The 20,011-nt window shown below is 30.5% G+C and overlaps 1 protein-coding gene across 1 annotated transcript in view; it reads right to left on the bottom strand.

The window, feature by feature from the left end:
• Positions 1–7,141: 7,141 nt before the first annotated feature.
• The window catches only part of LOC107448718 (tryptophan 5-hydroxylase 1-like), a 64,699-nt gene continuing 51,829 nt past the window's right edge, over positions 7,142–20,011 (bottom strand). Inside the window, exons 6-13 of the mRNA XM_043047641.2 lie at positions 19,603–19,653; positions 16,028–16,126; positions 15,885–15,931; positions 15,023–15,158; positions 10,638–10,764; positions 9,629–9,724; positions 8,992–9,125; positions 7,142–7,422 (exon numbers count right to left, since the gene is read on the bottom strand). Coding sequence (XP_042903575.1) covers positions 7,251–7,422; positions 8,992–9,125; positions 9,629–9,724; positions 10,638–10,764; positions 15,023–15,158; positions 15,885–15,931; positions 16,028–16,126; positions 19,603–19,653 — 862 coding nt within the window. The 3' untranslated portion in view covers positions 7,142–7,250. The remainder of the gene's footprint in view (positions 7,423–8,991; positions 9,126–9,628; positions 9,725–10,637; positions 10,765–15,022; positions 15,159–15,884; positions 15,932–16,027; positions 16,127–19,602; positions 19,654–20,011) is intronic.

Raw genomic sequence — 20,011 nt, 5'->3', positions numbered from 1 at the left:
AAAAGTTCGCAACTATTTAACTGTTGACTATTTAATTGNCTAGAAGTTGAGACACCTAGTAGTCCTTCGAATGAATTTTAAAATAATTCCAGAGATTGGAACTATTTTATTAAATTGCATGGAAATTGTAGCTTACAGATGAGAGAAAGCGATTGTAAATTTGAAATCAGCGACGTGAAAAAAAATCTAAGATCCGTTCAAAACTCTCATGAAACAGACAAAACATGTTTCTCAGTGTAATTGATGTAGGATAGAATTATTGATTAAATATTTTACCTAAAATATTATTTTATATTATTTACACTGCATACAAATTAGTCAGACTAAGTTCTCTAAAAAATAAATAAATAAAAAATTTCAAATAAAATATTTTGCATTCAATTTTTATGCACTTTTTATTTTACAATTTTGCATTATGTCCAAAATTCATGTCAAAATTAACGCATGTTAGCAAGAAAAGAGGTATCCTACCTAAGACGATCTGGAAAATTCATCCAGATCCCTTTTTTGTAATTTATTTTATTTTGGGGTGCGAAACATCTTACTGGAGCAGTTGCAGTTATTGACAGTGATGAACAAAAGCAATCAGCTACCTGAAATCAACATACACGAAAAGAATGACAAGAAAATACTCTCTCCTGGTTTTTCAAATGTATACATGACTGGTGTGACAATGGTGTATTACAATGGTGTAATGGTGTATTACCATCTTCATGCATTTATGATGAATAATTCATAATCTAGATTAGGAAAGGATCTATTTTTTAAATACACACGAAAAAAAAAATCCTTATAATTTAAAAAAAAATTTACCAGGAGTATTTTCACTCTTGATAAAATTTCTGAAGAGTTAAACTCAAACTCCATGAGTAAAATACTCGCATAGAAGCGTAATATTGCTATTACTCTGCTACTACTCTGGATACAATAGTATGTTATACACTGGTGGACAAAATTAAGAGATGGAAAGCATTTTCGCACAGTCATTCGCACATGCAAGATACCCGCACACCGCTCCATGTGTTTGACAATGGTTCCGTGAATGCCCAGAGGTACAGGCAGGAGGTCCTAGAGCCCTATGTGCGTCTTTTCAGGGGCGCTGTTGGGCCTGAATTCATTTTTATGGACGACAATGCGCGACCACATAGGTCTCTCATGGTTGATGAGTATCTGGAAAGCGAGGATATTCAGCAAATGGATTGGTCAGCCAAATCCCCTGACCTGAATCCTATTGAACATGCTTGGGATGCTCTTGGGAAAGCTATTGTGATTCGCCAACCTCCCCCCAGAGCCATTCTGGAGTTAAAAATTGCTCTGGTGGAAGAATGGGAGGGTATTCCATAAGTCCTCCTTAACTCCCTTATTTACAGCATGCATACTCGTTGTGCATGCTATCTGTCTGTCAGGGGTGACCATACACCATACTAGAGGCAACACACACTGTACGAGCCTCTCTTTTATTGTCATCTTTTATCCTTAAGCTCAGACTGCATTGTATTTATTGGTAATAGGTCTTGCGCCAGTGAATGGCACTTTAATTTTTGTTTTGCATGCTTTATTATCATGAAATAAGCTATATTCATACCAAATTTCATTTATTTATATTCAGTATTTTTTTAGACATTTGGGAAAATATTTTCCATCTCTTAATTTTGTCCACCAGTGTATTTTCCCGAAATAAAACAATGGAGGCAATATGAAATGCAATATTTATTACATTTAAAACATAATATACACATCTATATATTACATGCCATGGAGCTGAAATAATTAGATATTTATAATTTTGATAACACAATAAATTTTCGAAGTCTATTCATTTATAGAAATCATAAAACATATTCTGTAATTCTTTAGTTTGCAATAAACAATCAATGAAAGACATCAAATTAAAACATCATTTGCAAAAAAATTTCTAAGCATTATTTTTTTTCATATAAAACTAGGAAGAAAGAAACTCGTTATCGAAGATAGTTGAATCACTAGTGAAGAAGGCAGAATGAAATACGTCAAAACCAGTTTGATTGACTGATGAAACTTGCAATTGTTTCTCAGTTTTTGATATTTTTAGTAGCATTTTCCTGGATCACAAGTCATTCGATGTATTTCAATGGCGTTTTCGTTATTTTTCTTCTTTTTTTTTGCTCCTTAGTATGAGATCCTTAATATATTTATTGGTTTTTCTTCTTTTGTGTCAAGGATTTTAAAACTATGCAGTGAGAGTGGTCAATATGAACATCCTGTGCGCGAATTTGTATTTTTTCTCTTCGAATTTTTATGTTCTCTTTGTTTTCAGTATAAAAACGAGGCGATTTTAAGCTTTGTAACATAAAAAATTTCTAAATTTCAATTTGTACTTTTTAATTTCCATGTGCTTGAGATGTTACAAAATCTCCACTCTTAATACATATTTTTAAAACCTTTTTCAAAAATAAAGTCAAAAATTATTCTTAAGAGTTCCCCAATCGAAACATTTAATAGAAGAAAAATGAAAAAACATCCAAATCTGAGTTATAAAACAAGGGGAAATTGAAAATATCTAAATAATGACAAAAATCAAACTTCATTCCGTAATCAAAATCTGTTTGATTGCCGGAGGAAATTTGAAGTTTGTTTCTAACAATATCTTTTTACCTTGTCCTAATTTTTCTTAGAATGAAACAGATTTTGATGTTTTATAGTTTCACCGTCCTCAACGTTTATTTAATAATGTTTCTAAGAGTATTGGTAACGTTTTTATTTTTTTTTTCGATTCAAAATTATTTTGTGACTCTTAATATATCTATCATTTTATTTAATTTTTAAAAGGATTGTAAAATCCTTGTCCAACGTTTATTTAAAACTATTTATTAATTTTCTTAGGGTTTAGATTCTGATTTAAATTTTTTTTTCGATTGAAAATTACTTTTAAATCCCTAATATTTCTGCCATTTTAACTCCTTTTGAAATGAGTTCTATAATCTAATATCTCCTTTCTCAACATTTATTAAACTCCGAATTATTAATAGCATCTATTAATTTCAGCACTTATTAATTTCCGCAAACGAATAATTTCAACACTTATTAACTTCGGTAAACGAATAATTTCAACATTTATTAATTGAAAACTTAGATAACGTTTTTATTTCAATTTCTATTAAAATTCACTTTATTACACTCAACTTCATTTGAAACGGTGTCCAGAATATATCAAACATATTCTAGAATATTTTTATTCTTTAGCGTTTATTTAATAACGTTTAACAATTTCGTTCAGTTATAGGGAACGTTTATAATATTTTTTTCGATTGAAACCTACTACCAGACTCTTAATATGACTATAATTTTATTGCATTTTCAATCAGATTCTATAATTTTTATCAAAACGGATTATATAACATTAATCTTAATTTGAAATGAATTTTATAAATGCGAAAAGTATTTAAATTGAGTATAAAGAAATTTTTCGCTTGTCTTTCGTAAGAATAAAACTGAAAATAAGTTTTAAGATAAAATTTTGAATAAGACAGACACGAAGCGATCAAAATTTGTTTTTTAAATCGCTAAGAGTTTGCAAACAGGAAATATTCAGTAAAAAGCACTTTTAGAATTTTTTTTTATCGTAAACTTTTGGATACTAAAGTGTTTTGGTTTTGAAAGCGAGCTGTAAAAATTTGTTTATGAGATTTTGTTTACACAATCCTCTAAATTAGGGTGTCTACTTGGAATAGAAAATTTGCGTGACCTTTATTTCAAATTTGCAGATTCGAGCTAATTAATTTTCGAGCTAATTAATTTTTAAGATACATTTTCTCTAACGAATCTGATATTAAGGAATAAAAATTTATTTTTAAAAAGAAGTGTTATTTAGCAGATCCACCAAAAGAGATTTTTTTTGAGACAGTAGATATTCTGATTAAATGGTCTCAAATTTAAAAAAAAATTAATAAGAATAACATTTTAACATAAGTTAATGTTAATGAAACATTTAATGTCATTAAAATTCAACACAAATGTTATTGATGACGTAAATATTTTTTATTTCGAACCGAAAAAAAAGCATTAACTATAAATAAAAATCTTGAAAATACATTTTTTACAAATTTTATTTCTCGGAAACTGTTTCACCAATTTCGTTCAAATTTCGAATTAAAATTACGACATTAGATTAAAAGTTATTTGGAATGATTCCTTCTTATGTGTTGTATATCATCTTTTTTATACATTTTGAGGTAGAAAACGATGCACGAATAAGTCAGAAATTTAGTAATAAAAAATAATCATTTTAATAATAAAACTTAAGCTTAGAAATTTGTTGCAGTAAAATTTCCTGATTAAGAGAAATTAAGAAAATAAAACAGGACAAATTTAATTTTTGTTGCAACTCAACTTGTTGTCAATTAACTGACTCAAAATATATTATATTATTTTGTTAAATAATTTTCCTCTGAATTGTTTCGTTACTTATAAGTTATTAACAATAATAAAGCAAATCTATAAGAGAATTCCTGATTAAGAGAACTCAAGAAAATAAAACAGGACAAATTTCATTTTTGTTGCAATTCAACTTGCTGTCAATTAACTGACTCAAAATATATGATATTATTTTGTTAAATAATTTTCCTCTAAATTGTTTTGTTTCTCATAAGTTATTAACAATAAAAATACAAATCTATAAGAAAATTCCTGATTAAGAGAAGTTAAGGAAATAAAACAGGACAAATTTAATTTTCGTTGCAATTCAACTTGCTGTCAATTAACTGACTCAAAATATATGCTATTTTTTTGTTAAGTAATTTTCTTCTAAATTGTTTCTTTACTTTTAAGTTATTAACAATAATAATGCAAATCTATAAGAGAAAAAAAGATATCAATAGGGATATTTACACAATTCACAACACTGGTAAATAATGCAAAAAAAAAAAAAAGTTATTTACATATATATTTCTAAAATCGAAGAAAAACTTATATGAAATAATATTATTATAATTATATAAAATAAGGATTATTTTAGTTTTTTTGCGTTATTATCAAAAAGTAAAAATAAATAAAAATTATTAAGTAAGAATAAAATTCCAAGTACATAAAGTAAAAATTAAAAAAACAGAATTGTTTTTAAAAATTTGTTATTTATAATAAACTCAGCTGTTAAAAGTTTTTTTAATAATTTTGCACTCATTTATTTTAATGAAACAACTTTTGCTATTTACCTATTGAAATTAAAATGATTTTTTTCTGATTCTTGTAATGGGTTTGCACAAATTTAGATGAAGTCTATTAATTCCGAAAAGTTAAAGAAGAAGAGAGGCTGTTAAAAATTATTTCCAAAGTTAAATCGAGACAGTGTAGGAAAAATAAACATAACTATTGTTGGATTAATTTTATGTGAATGGCAATAGAAACTTAATAATTTTAAAGTAGTTACATTTAATGGGTGTCCGAAATCACACAGACGGTTTTCAAAAATTTATAATTAGAAAACGATTAAAATTTTTAAAAAATAATTTCTTACAGCAAATTATCTGAGAAGCTACAATTTTTTCCTACCAACATTCCTGATTTTATTTTAAAAAATTTCCAACAGATGGCGAATTTCTTTCATAAATCTTCCAACAGCAAATCTCTTTTCCATTGTGTTTTGAGATGCATATGTTTGTTATGGCTTATATAAGTATATAAGTTGTATAAGTTAAATATATATATTGTATATAAGTTGTGTTTGTATATAACAAGAGTGTCTATGATGAGGGTCGAGTGTTGATTAAATGATAGAGTGTTCTTGTATAAGAATGTTGCAGATATTTTACCCGGTTATTTTCTTTTATTTTCGAACATTTCCTAATTCATTCATTTAAAGATTTCAGAATTGTGATTTTTTACTTTTTTAAAATTAGATGTTAACTATTTACAACGTCATCTATGCAAAATTTTATTTTGTTGATTAAAACTAGAAATTCTGTGAAATTAAATTTTTGCCCTGTCTCAGGATTTCGCTGCAAGAATTATTTTGCTTAACTTTAACCGTTTGCTGTTATAAATTTTTAAAAACCATATGTCTAATTTAGAAAGTTAGTTTTTGATTCTAAAATAGTGATTCCCGAATTTGAATCAAATGGAGCATCAATTCAAATTTTGACATTGACATTGATTCGTAAATGTTGATTTTTGGCTGATAATTACTCAAATCCTTTAAGTTACGTTCATTGATTAATATATTTTTACTATAACATTAATTGGACTTATATAACATTGTAGTTTTGTACAAGAACAACCAATATCAATATTTTGCAAAAAGTCACAATTTCCGTTACGAAGAGCAAATAAAGTCAAACTCAAATAGAATAAAATGACTTACATAGAACCAACGTTTGCAGACTTTTTTTGGTATTAAGACGGAAATATTCAGCATGTTTTTAAACGTGATTCCTAAAGCAATATTAATAATAATAAAAGCAAACATACAAGCGAGGATAAACATACAAGCTAACTACTGTAATTCCAAGAAAGAATTTTGATGAAGAATAAAGCAAAAACAAAAAGTTCTAGAAATACAGGAAGATTATATATTAACTTTACTGATATATGACCCTTTTGGATAGCATGTCCATTCGAGTGAAAGGAATAAAGTTTTATGCATAGCTATTATGATCTATGCTTTCAAGAATTATGTTAAAAACGATGTCTTACGGTTAAAATTACAGAGACAAAATTCTCAAAAGGCAACACCTACTGAGTGGCTCTTTCGGCTACGGTCACAGTTACAATAACACCCATTTTTTTTTATCTAGCCGTTATCCTCAAAGTAGAAAACTTAAAATGGAATATTTTTAACACAAGAAATTGCGACGATAAACCTTCGTCAAAAGCTGCCATTCTTCGTGGCCACTAACGAGAAGAAAGTGTGATTAAAATCTTTCTACTGTTTCAGAGAGGGCGTTTACTAGAACTAATCAATGTGGAAGCGCCGAAAATTTGTGAAACGCAAAAATGCTGCCATTTCTTGTGTTAAAATTTCGTTCCAACGCCATTTCAAGTTTTTCTCTGTAAAAATCACACTTCAATCAAAAGAAGTAGGTGCTGCCTTTTGAGAATTTTGTCTCTGTAATTTTAACAGTAAGACATCGTTTTTAGCATAATTCTTGGACGTAAAAATCGTAATATATTTGTATAAAACTTCATCCCGTTCACTCAAACGGTATGCTCTCCAGAAGGTCGCATGTCTTCAAAGTCATTTTATAATCAATCGCCTTGTAGAACGAATCGTTAATTGTTCAACATTTCTTCCCTCGAATTTTCTTTAATGCCGCAGTAACGACGCATAAGTCACCCTTCAGCTCACTGACTAGATTGGCAATTTTTCTTGTGTTGCTCAGTATCTCGACTGTTTGAGTGTACGGATTATAACGCAGGCCAAATGGTCTCTTGATGGTGCAAGCATATTCCCTAAAATGAAAAAAATCTTTTTTTAAAACTTATTTCATTATTAATTTTTTTTTAAAAAAAAACAGGTATGAGTGCATAAGTTCTTAGAACGTTCCGTTGGCGCAATCGGTTGGAGAGCTGGGGGGTAATCAGTTCAAATCAGACAGCCGACAAAACAACCGGCGTGTATATAGTGCGGCCATCAGGAGAACTCCTCCAGACATCAGACTCGCGTCGTGGCGGGTACCATGGTTACGAGAAAAAAGTCACTTCGAATAGGAGTGTGGGTGAATAGTTTTGTCTTGATCTTGGCATAGGTTAGCGTGAGTAAACCAATCGACACCTTCATTCCTCCTTTGCATCCCCATTAGAAATGTGCTCTCGCTTGTTACCATAGCAGCAGACAGCCCCAGACATTTAGTCTGGAGGAGTTCACCTCAAAGCCGCACTATACGCAGCAAGGTGAACGTTAAATATGTCTCTCATTGGTTGTGGCGTGGAAGTCCAAAGAGAGAGGCAGCAGCTCAGGAACTGTTCTCGTCACCAGACCAGGATCAAAATTGCGTGGTATTCCTACCATCTCTGTTAAAAGATGAGAGTCCAAAATAATGGGGAGTAGGTGCTTGGTGATAGTTGAGTGGTCTGGGTATGTTCATATGTTCTTAGAATACACTTAAACTCTACTCTCTTTACTCTAACGTTTACTTAAACTTTTTTTTTCGTTTTTTTAACTTTTTTACTTATTTAGAGGCACTTTTTTTAAGCGTGAATAAAAAAATTAATATTTACTTTTTTTGTTAAATTTCAAATAACTTATCATATTTCAATGGCTTAATTCAACAAAATAACTTGTCATGGTAATAGTACGTGGTGATGGATCAGAAAATATGTCAACTTAAAGTCAAATGACCATAAAAAAATGAAGAAAAGTAGGTTTGAGCTGGTAATATTTTACCGAAATTTTCTAAAAAATATTAAAAAATTAAGAAAATTAAATTCTAATTGTATAAATAGTTTAGGACTCATAGAACGTTAATAAAGCGAAATGGTTAACAGAAGGTGTGTCTTATGACTTCCAAAACTGATCAAATTACTCTTTAAACATATCTCGAAATAATCTCCAACTGTTGTCAAACACTTCTGTGCTCGGCTCTAAACATTTTTCTGAAACAACATTTAAAATCAGCTTCCTGAATACTCTCTTAATTTGACGTCGGTATTTTCTTAATGTCTTTGTCATCCTTAAATATTCTTCGGTAAGATTCTACGTTTAGGAGGTTGTGAAAATGAATAATTCACCCCCCTTTGCGGTCAGAGATTTAAACTTGTTTTGATTATTAACGGAACTGAAGAATTTGCTTCAGGAACAAGGCTTAAAGTTGTCAAAGACATTATGATAACTCTGACGTCTGAATTGAAGAGTGTTTGAAAGTAGGACTTCAAAAGTTGTTTCTGATACATTTAAATGCGAGTATAAAGGTTCGAGCATCAGGGGGTTTCTTTAAATTTAATATGTTTAGAAGTTCGTTCGAATTTAATCGTCGTAGAAATTAATTGCAGAGATCTAGAAATTTTGTGAAAGAAATTTACCTCATTTTTTCTTTGGCTTCATCAAAACTGTCAGTGTAAAAGTAAGCATCTTGAAAAGCTGTGATAATTGGTGTCTGTTGAGATGTTCTCTCCGGTTCAAATGGCAACACTTTTGCTGATACAGATAGAGCGTGCTGTAAAGTCAACGAAATAAAGGAATTTGAACCATATTTTTTTATTCATCTTTCACAACTCAAGACTTAACTGGGAGAACATGTTAAATGGAATGTTAAAAACACTCAATTTTCGAATTCATAAACATATTATATTTGATAAGTAAAGTATATTAATTCATTTTAAGTATCTTTAAGATGATGTGGGTAAACGATACCATCACGTCGAATGGTTTTAAGGTAAAAAAAATTAACAGAAAGTACTGATACGACACCAGAGTGAGAAAGTAGTTTCACTAAATATTCATCATTCCTTTATAAACCAAGTGATTTGGTGTCGTTAAAAAGGAAGAAATATAGCTCACAGATTTCTAAATCATCGAAAATTTGAGTTGCATTTCGTCAATGCGATGTGGTAACGAAATGATTGATAAAAGTTATTAATTACAGCTCCCAGATTTCTGAATCATCAAAAGAGAAAGTTTTTTTTGAGAATGTGTACAAGAATAATTTATCATACTTACTTTGAGTTCAGCAATAGAAGAAAGAAGACCAGCTCCATAAACGCGCATTTCGCCGTTTTGCTTGCAAAGGCCAAATTCCACAGTGAAAAAATAGCACTACAAAAATAAGTAAATAAAATAAACAAAAATTCACAAAATAAATGAATAAATAAAACCAAGCAACACGAATAGGAATGAGAAAAAAAGACACAATCGTTGTCCTTTACAAGTTGGCATTATGTTATAAAAATTTAATTATTCACAATATTATAAGTTAAGAGTTCTCGATGCCAACAACACATCAGGAACATTTCATTACTGCTGTGTTGGATATTACAAAACTGCACGGACTTAATTTACCATCAAGATGTGTGTTGGGTGTGCAGATTGAATACTTGTATTATCTGGACAGTGGAACTATTCCAGTGGTACGGAAGCAGAGGTATATATAAATATTAAGTTGGTCCCACTTTTACTATAATGACAACCTGCACTCGTCTTGGAAGACTTTCCACCAAAATTTGATAGTTTACCACAGTAAATGACAACCAGGTGACCACCACAGCTGCAGTGAGTGCTGACAGTGAGGATGGTAGATTTAAATAGCAACGTAATATGCATTCTAATTTCTTTCCAAAGGTGTTCTATGGGATTTAGATCGGAGTTCTGAGAAGATCAGTTCCATTTCAACCATGATAGAACCATGGCTTTCTGAATATATGTTTCTCGATATTCATGTTAATGAGAGTTTAAAGCTAGCAGACATCAAGGTTGTCGTTTAAAAAAATAAAATCGTCAACAGTTTAATTTATATCAGTGGTTTTTGCTTAATCAATGATAAAATTTTATTTTTCAAACATCTCTCTTGAACGGTCGAATTGAAAGAGAGAGTTGAGAGATAGATAGATAGAGAGAGAGAGAGTCTTCCTTTAATTATTATTGATAAAGTAATTGTTACAAGAAATAAATTGCAAAAAATGTAATTCAATTGTGAACAAATTTATAATATTAATCGTATTAAATCACTTACCGTTGCAAGTTTGTCCACTTCATCATCGGATGCCCCCAAAGATGCAAGACCCAATTCTTGTGAAAATTGTGCAAAACTGGGATCAGCAAGAAGTGGAACATGACCCAAAAGTTCATGACAACAATCTCTGTAGAGCAAATAATATCACATTACTATTAAAGATCTACAAATGAGACCAAATTAGTAGTGCATGCCGTGTTTGATGTGCATAATTTGCTAATAATACATAAATGTAATCCTTTGAGTGTCGTCTGTATTTTTTTGTAAATACGATACTATTTTAGAATTAAAAAAAGAGGATTATAAAACCATATTGGTCACTTTATTTTACAGGACATACAGAACAAGAATGCATTTTGTAACCGTCGTTGAGCAGTCGACCCAATTTTGGGTTTACGACTACTAATGTTCAACTCCGTAGCCATGTAATTTTGAACCAATCCAGAAGACAAAGAAACTCCTGGATCAGTACCCCTAGAGGTATGATTTGTTATGGGATGATAAAGGACTTTGTGACTCGACAGATTTAACATGCATCAGTCACCATTTACTACACGGGGAGACTCTGATCGGCGGGTATCGAACCCATGACTTATTGAGCATGGGTCCAGTGCCCTAACAATTAACATTTCTTTATATTTTATATCCGTCGTTGAACAGTTTTAGAACCAATCCAGAAGACAAGGAAACTCCTTAATCAGTACCCCCAGAGGTTTTGATTTGTTATGGGAACATGGAGGACTTTGCGACTCGGTGGATTTAACATGCATCAGTCACCATTTAGTCTTTGGCCGACGGGACTTGAACCAGCGAACTCTTGGACAGGGGCCCAGTGTTCTACTGACCAGGCTATGCCGGCCCTTTAACAATAAAAAAAGTCAGTCGTAGTTTTAAAATTTAATTGAATAAAATATAGCGGGGAAAATTTATTTCTATACATATATAATCATGACAGGCACCTCTGGTAGCGTTAATACGAGTTGAATAATTGGATAAAAGGATCGGAACAGTTTTTATGATTCATAGTGCTTGTTGTGCATACTCTTATTATATAATATTTTTTTAATTGTTTCAGATAGTATCTTACTGATGTTTTACTGACAAAATAATGAATTTAAATAAGTTTTAAAAAAAGAGGGAGTTAATAATTAACAAATAGATAAAGAGGGGAGGTCGAAGAAAAAGTAGATGATCAATAAGGATAAAAAGAAGAGGTAGAGAAAATAAAATAAAAACAATAATTGTTTATCTTATAAAAACACCTTTTAAAAGCATAATCACAATTAAAATAAATTCATGATTTCTGAAAATTTTCAAACTACAAATTTGGTGACATCACATCACGCTGATTCTGATTATGCTTGTCTGAGATGATCGATCAAGGATAAATATTATTAAAAAAAAAGTTCAATAAACTCTCAGCGATATTTGAAAAAGCCGAATGATCTTTAGTTTAATTTAATACAATGCCTGTTATTAAAAAATTGAGAGAGAAAAATTCAATTAAAATTGATTGAAGATAAATATTATTAAAGAAAGTGCAATAAACTCTTAGTGAAACTCGTATCAGACAATCAGAGCTATTAGTTTGGAGACTACACTAATATTACTTTTGGATATTTGAAAAAGCTGAATGATCTAATGTTTAATTTATAACAATGCCTGTAATTAAAAAAATTTAATTTTCAAACGTACCTTCTGGACAGATTATTTGAAAATTATGAACTATTTTAGGGATCGGTAGCTAAAATTTCCCCTTGTTCTCACTGTTGTCCCTTGTCTCACTGTTCAATATTATAACTCGACTCTAAACCATTTTGCAATTGAAAGAGACTCCTATATAGACCCACACACGAAAATACTTCTTTTTTCTTATTACATACAAATATCAAAGTTAAAATGCATTTTGAACCATTAATTTGAAGGAAAGAAACTTCTTACGGCTCTGGCGCATAGAATGGGTCTGAACTATGTCGAATATACTGCGTGTAATGAAATGCACTAAAAGCCAATCCAGCCATACGAATATCAAAGTTATAATACATTTTGAATCATTAATTTGAAGAAAAGAAACTTCTTACGGCTCTGGCGTATAGAATGGGTCTGAACTACGTCGAATATACTGCGTGCAATGAAATACTCTAAAAGCTAAGCCAGCTATACGAATATCAAATTTAAAATGCATTTTGAATCATTAATTTGATGAAAGGAAACTTCTTACGGCTCTGGCGTATAGAATGGGTCTGAACTATGTCGAATGTACTGCGTGCAATGAAATACTCTAAAAGTCAATCCAGCCATGTGAATATCAAAGTCAAAATGCATTTTGAATCATTAATTTGAAGAAAAGAAACTTCTTACGGCTCTGGCGTATAGAATGGGNGTTCATGACAACAATCTCTATAGAGCAAATAATATCAAATTATTATTAAAGTTCTACAAATGAGACCAAAATAGCATTGCATGCAGTCTTTGATCTGCATAATTTGAGGATAATACATAAATGTAATGCTCTGAGTGACGTCAGTATTTTGTTTTGTAGATGCGATACTATTTTAGTATTAAAAAAGAGGATTATAAAACCATATTGGTCACTTTATTTTACGGGACATACAGAACAAGAAACTATTTTATATCCGTCGTTGAACAGCCGACCCAATTTTTGGGTTTACTACTACTAATGTTCAACTGCGTAGCCTTGTAATTTAGAGCCAATCCAGAAGACAAGAAAACTCCTGAATCAGTACCCCCAGAGGTATTGATTTGTTATGGGAACATGGAGCACTTTGCGATTCAACAGAATTAACGTGCATCAGTCACCATTTACTACACGAGGAGTCTTTGGCAGACTGGGATCGAGCCCACGAACTCTTGGACATGGGCCCAGTGCCCTACCGACCAGGCTATCCCGGCACTTTAACAATAAAAAACGTCGTAGCTTTAAAATTTAATTGAAAAAAAAAAATGAAGCCGGAAAAATTTGTCTCTATACATACATAATCATGACAGGCGCCCTCTGGTAGCGTTAATACGAGTAGGATAATTGGATAAAAGGATTGGAACAGTTTTTATGATTCATAGTGCTTGTTGTGCATACTCTTATTATATTATATTTTTTCAGTTTGTTTCTGATAGTTTCTTATTGATGTTTTACTGACAAAATAATGAATTTAAATAAGTGTTAGAAAAAGAGGAAGTTAATAATTAACAAATAGATAAAGAGGGGAGATCAAAGAAAAAGTCGATAATCAATAAGGAGAAAAAGAGGAGGATAGATGGCGCCACTGAAAAAACAAGAAGCGCTGCCTCTGTCTTAAATCTGCTCAGTTTCACCAAGCAGGCTTGCTAGTATGGCTAGTGGCATTAGAACCAACCAACCAGAGAAGGTAGAGGAAAGAAAATAAAAACAATAATTGTTTACCTTATAAAAACACCTTTTAAAAACATAATCATAATTAAAATAAATTCGTGATTTCTGAAAATTTTCAAACTACAAATTCAGTGACATCACACCACGTTGATTCTGATTATGCTTGTCTGACATGATCGATCAAAGATAAATATTATAAAAAAAAGTTCAATAAACTCTCAGAGAAACTTGTATTAGTCAATCAGAGCTAACAACACTAATATCACCTTTAGATATTTGAAAAAGCAGAATGATCTTCAGTTTAATTTATAACAATGCCTGTTGTTAAGAAATTGAGAGAGAAAAATTCAACTAAAATCGATTGAAGATAAATATTATTAAAGAAAGTGCAATAAACTTTCAGTGAAACTCGTATCAGACAATCAGAGCTATTAGTTTGGAGACAACATTAATGTTACTTTTAGATATTTGAAAAAGCTAAATGATCTAATGTTTAATTTATAACAATGCCTGTAGTTAAAAAAATTTAATTTTCATACGTATCTCCTGGACAGATTAATGGAAAATTGTGAACTATTTTAGGGATCGGTAGCTAAAATTTTCTCTTGTTCTCACTGTTATCCCTTGCCTCACTGTTCAATACTCCAACTCGACTCTAAAGCATTTTGCAATTGAAAGAGAGTCAAAGTTAAAATGCATTTTGAATCATTAATTTGAAGAAAAGAAACTTCTTACGGCTCTGGCGTATAGAATGGGTCTGAACTATGTCGAATATACTGTGTGCAATGAAATACTCTAAAAGCTAATCCAGCCACACGAATATCAAAGTTAAAATGCATTTTGAATCATTAATTTGAGGAAAAGAAACTCCTTACGGCTCTGGCGTATAGAATGGGTCTGAACTATATAGAATATACTGCGGGCAATGAAATACTCTAAACGCCAATCCAGCCATACGAATATCAAAGTTAAAATACATTTTGAATCATTAATTTGAAGAAAAGAAACTTCTTACGGCTCTGGCGTATAGAATGGGTCTGAACTATGTCGAATATACTGCGTGCAATGAAATACTCTAAAAGCCAATCCTGCCAGAAAATCACGTGATGATAGATATCCAGCAACTGGACGAAGCTGAAATCCAGTTCTTTCTAAAAAAGGGAGGAATGATTAATATTTTTTATATAAAATTTTACAAATATTAAGATATATTTAAGTTGTATTAGTTATGATCAGTATTATATTAGTAGATTAGTTATGATATTGCACCAATTATACTAAGCTTTCAATGTGTATTTCATTTACTTTGACATGCGTACATAATAGTGAAAAAATAATAAGATTAGATATTTTGGGATTCTAAACAGTGTATAAAATCAGATGAGAATGGCGATCGGTCTACGTATTTACATTGATAAAAAACGCATGATAAAAGGTATATAATATTAGACAATGTCAACCTTCATCTATCAAAAGGTACCTCTTGATAGAATCTAGTTAACATGTCTTATATACTAGTGATTTGGTATTTAATATTTGAAGTGGTAGTTACGCCACAGGGTGATAAACGGTTTGTTTACTTGATTTTTTATAGTGATTAGTTTAATTACATATAGTAATGATCAAAATCCTTTTAAATTGAAATTATTAAATCGAGAATTAAATATTAAATCAGTGATAAAAGGAGAACTTGGAGCTATATAGTAATGAGCCACAATTTTTCCGAATTAAGCATTTTTACATCAAACTTTTCCTTAATATTGTTTTCAAATTGGTACTTCACAAATTTACAAAATTTTCACGACACAACAGCCTAATACACAGAAACATCTTTTTCTGATATACGTATTTGATATAAACTATAGTGATATACGTACGCCTTAGAAACCGGCTCACATCTTCCAATTGTGGAATGTTGTCTTTTCTGTAAAATAAACAAATAATTCAAATAATTAAAAAAATTATTGTTGTTATAATTTTTTTTGAAAAAATTGAAAGTACTTTTTTAAAAAAACTGTACCTGTATCCACAAAACTTGATGAGTAGATTGAAGTTCTCTAAAAACTCTTTGCAAGCGTGTGTTGGGTACAATGCTTTCAAGTGCGTAAAAACAGTTCCCCTAGAAATGATTCAGTTTAGTAAAATGAGCATATTTTTAAGAAAAAGCTTTTGAAACAGCTTATGAAAAATAACTTTTTTAGTGATAATTGAAACAAATAAAATGTTTTGTGTAAAAAAAAAGGCTTTTTTAAAAGTGGCTAAATATAATAAAAAAATAAATTCGTTACCTATTTAATATTCAGTTTTAAGTTAAATCAAATTGTGACCAATCTTGTGAAAAAAAATTGTTTTATTTGCCATATCTTGTGTATTTCTTTTTTTAAAAAAAAAAAATTCTAAAGAGAAAATTTGGTTTAAAAAAAGATCAAATTTTACAAAACTTACTTTTGTTACATAATATGAGTTGCAAAATAAGCTACAAATTACATGACTTTTACTTTAACGAGATTTCCATGTAAAAAAAAAAAAGTGGTAATGTGATATCCCATAAAAAGTTGATTTTAAGGGAAATCAAATTGTGAAAAAACTTGTTAAAAATGTATTTTGTTTTTGTCATATAGTACGCTATATTACTGCTAAATTTTACCGATTGCAGAGCTAAGCTGGTTGATTTGGGCACTTGTTCCAATTAGCAACGACCACTCTCAATGGTCGATGCACCCTGGATTAAAGTTTCTTTGCCGTTGGGTAAACCATGGAAGATTTCCTTGATTTTCCCTTATATTATACAAATGCGAATTAGTTTTTTTATATCAAAAGTGACATCAATGAAACATAGTTTCTTGCAATATTATTTGATTTAAGGATTCTCTTGTTCTCTGAGTAGGGCTCAATCTGAAAAGCTACAGTGCTGAAGATTAAACGACGCACATCTACTACATGTCGAAAGTGAAACAAAATGAGATATACATTAATCTTATATTAATCTTATTGTACATTAATGTCATTAAATAATATAAAAAAGTTTATTTTCTTCATTTTCGCAAGGATATTTTTTTTCTTCAGAATTCTAAACATTCAAGGTAGATTTAATAATATCTTTTGTCTATGGAAGTTTTGAAATTGAAGCGACAATCTTATTATGAAATAGACTATTTGACAAAGTAGATATCTTATTGCGAAATACCATTTAAATAGACGGAATAGACTAGCTTATTGCGGAGTAACGCTTAAGTAGACGAAATAAACAATCTGATTGTGAAATGACAATGAAATAGATAAAATAGACAATCTTATCAGGAAATAACAATGAAATAGATGAAATAGACAATCTTATCACGAAGTAACGGTGAAATAGATGACATAGACAAATCTTGTTACGAAATAACGATGAAATAGATGAAGTAGACAATCTTATTACGAAACAACGCTGAAATGGATGAAATAGACAATCTTGCAACGAAATAACGATGAAATAGATGAAATAAACAATCTTATTACGAAACAACGCTGAAATGGATGAAATAGACAATCTTGCAACGAAATAACGATGAAATAGATGAAGTAGACAATCTTATTACGAAATAACGATGAAATAGACAATCTTATCAGGAAATAACAATGAAATAGACTATCTTATCAGGAAATAGCAATGAAATAGACAATTTTATTACGAAATAACCCGGAAATAGACTATCTTAATTAGAAATAAATATCTAGTGTCCTTGAATTTCCAATAATATCTTGTTAAAAATTAAATATTTTGAAAATAATCAAAAATGAATATTTAATATTAAAAATGAATATTTATTCAATTGCCTAATCGCGTGGTTATTTCCTCAAACTTTAAAGTAATTTAGCCAAAAGCTCAATCATTGTCCATTATTTTTATGAGGTCATTTCCTTCTCAATCGAAGCACGTCGGGGAATATGCAGCAATTTGTTTTTGATCTTATAATTAATTAACGTGATCTGTAGTTATTTTATTTAATTTTTTTTTCTTAAATGCAGTAATTATTGGAAAATTTTCATTCTCAATTTGTTTTACACTGGTTTGAAATCCATTCGTAATTAGAGATTTTTTAAGAGAACGTTCTTTTTATTTTTAAAACAAAAAAGTGGTGTTAAAAGTGTCTCATTAGGAGAATTTATTTTGCAGAAACAAGACAGCTCTGCCAATGATACATTAACAAAGGGCTTATGCGCACCTGGGAAAAATTAAAAAGTGGTAGTAATATTAATATAAATTTTACAGATCCGAAGTAAGTATATATAGATCCGAAGACGACAGGTATGAAATTTGATTTCGATAGCGGAAGATAATATTGAATAATTTTTTTTTATAAATATAAACATATATTCTAAAATTATTGATCCCAGCGATGACTGGTCGATACGAATTCCGCACCTGGCTCGTACCGACCACAGTGATGACATAATATATCCTCAGTGGTAGATGGATTATGGGTTACAGTCCTCTTGCCGTAAGGCTAACCGTGGGAAGTTTTTGTAGCTTTCCTCTGCATGTAACGCAAATGCGTGTTATTTCAATCAAAAAGTCCTCCACAAAGGAGAGATTTCTCTCAACGCTTGATTCAGGTGTTCCCTTGTCTTCTGGATTGGGTTCAAAATTACAAGGCTACGATGTTGAACATTGGTAGTCGTAAACCCAAAATTGGGTCGGATGTTCAACGATGGTTATAAACTATAAAATAAAATGTATTCGATTAGGCATGAGTTACCTTTTATTTAGACGGGGGAACTCATGGTCGAGGTAATTTATGATAGTAACTTTTGTCAGGAGAGATGTCGTCGTTTTATACGAGAGAAATAGGTACTTATAAAGTATATCCGGTCGCATGGATATTCGTATTTATTAAAATATTTACCGAATGGGTAACTAGAAGAATAAAATATTTAGTTAATTTAATCATAAATGTGCTACCACTTTTTTTTCATAAAAGCCTTGTCACAGTATGTCACAAGATGTGAGAACGGCGGAACCTTTTATTAAACTCCGGGATCCTGCTAAAACAATTAAAGTGGTAGCAAAATTCATGACACGAAAAGTATTTCTTGTTTTTTTTTTAAACATTTATCATGAACTGCGTTTGATCACAACTATAATTCGGTAACTGGAATACGTATACAGAAATCAAAGATCTACTGGTTAAATGTCCACTTACTCCGAACGGCGGAAAAATATATTCGAGTAGTATGCTTTTAATGTAAGATTCTTGGTTTAGTATACTCGATTTATTGGCTTTTTACTCACCACAACTTCTAAATAATTCAAAGGCTCGTGTGCCACTTTGTTACAGTTGAGCCTTTTAAAATGTCTGAGAAATAAGCCGAAATTCTGCGTTCTCTACCGTTTTTTAAAATATTTCGTCGAATCAGTTGGCATCTCTTTTTAAAAATGAGTGAAGTTTAAGAGATAGCTAAATCAGCGAAATTTTAACTTCTTTTGCCAATTAGTTTTTCTCGAAAAGGAATATTTTATTACACTTGAGCATGGTTAATTAATGTAAATAAAAATGTGATATCATGTGATGTCGCTTTTTTCACTGAATATAAAACATATTTTTAACTTACCATGTTTTTATTTCCTCAGGTGTATAGTTCACATAAGAAATAGGCTGACCGCTGTGAAAGGAAATTTAAATATAGTTGGTTATTTGAACATAATTGAGTTATTATTTACAATAATAAGAAGTTCTATGTTGATTTAATTTACTTTCACGCTGATAACACTAGTGGACGATTTTTTTCATTTCAGCTGCAAGAGAACTTAGAACGAATCTTAGATATTTTTGCATCACCGATTTCAAATCTGCAATTGGTTTCTCACAACAAGCAACAGTTCTTATTCAGTTTAAAAATGTGTTTCTCTGGGATTTATTTTAGATCATTCGAAGGAAAATGTACCCACACTTCTCCGTTATGTATGGAGGGATAAGGTTACAGGTATATATATATATATATATATATATATATATTCAAA

Source organism: Parasteatoda tepidariorum, chromosome 4 (genome assembly GCF_043381705.1).
Source record: "Parasteatoda tepidariorum isolate YZ-2023 chromosome 4, CAS_Ptep_4.0, whole genome shotgun sequence".
NCBI lineage: Eukaryota > Metazoa > Arthropoda > Arachnida > Araneae > Theridiidae > Parasteatoda > Parasteatoda tepidariorum.
The sequence above is the reverse complement of the archived record's forward strand: the minus strand, read 5'-3'. Positions and strand labels throughout refer to the sequence as shown.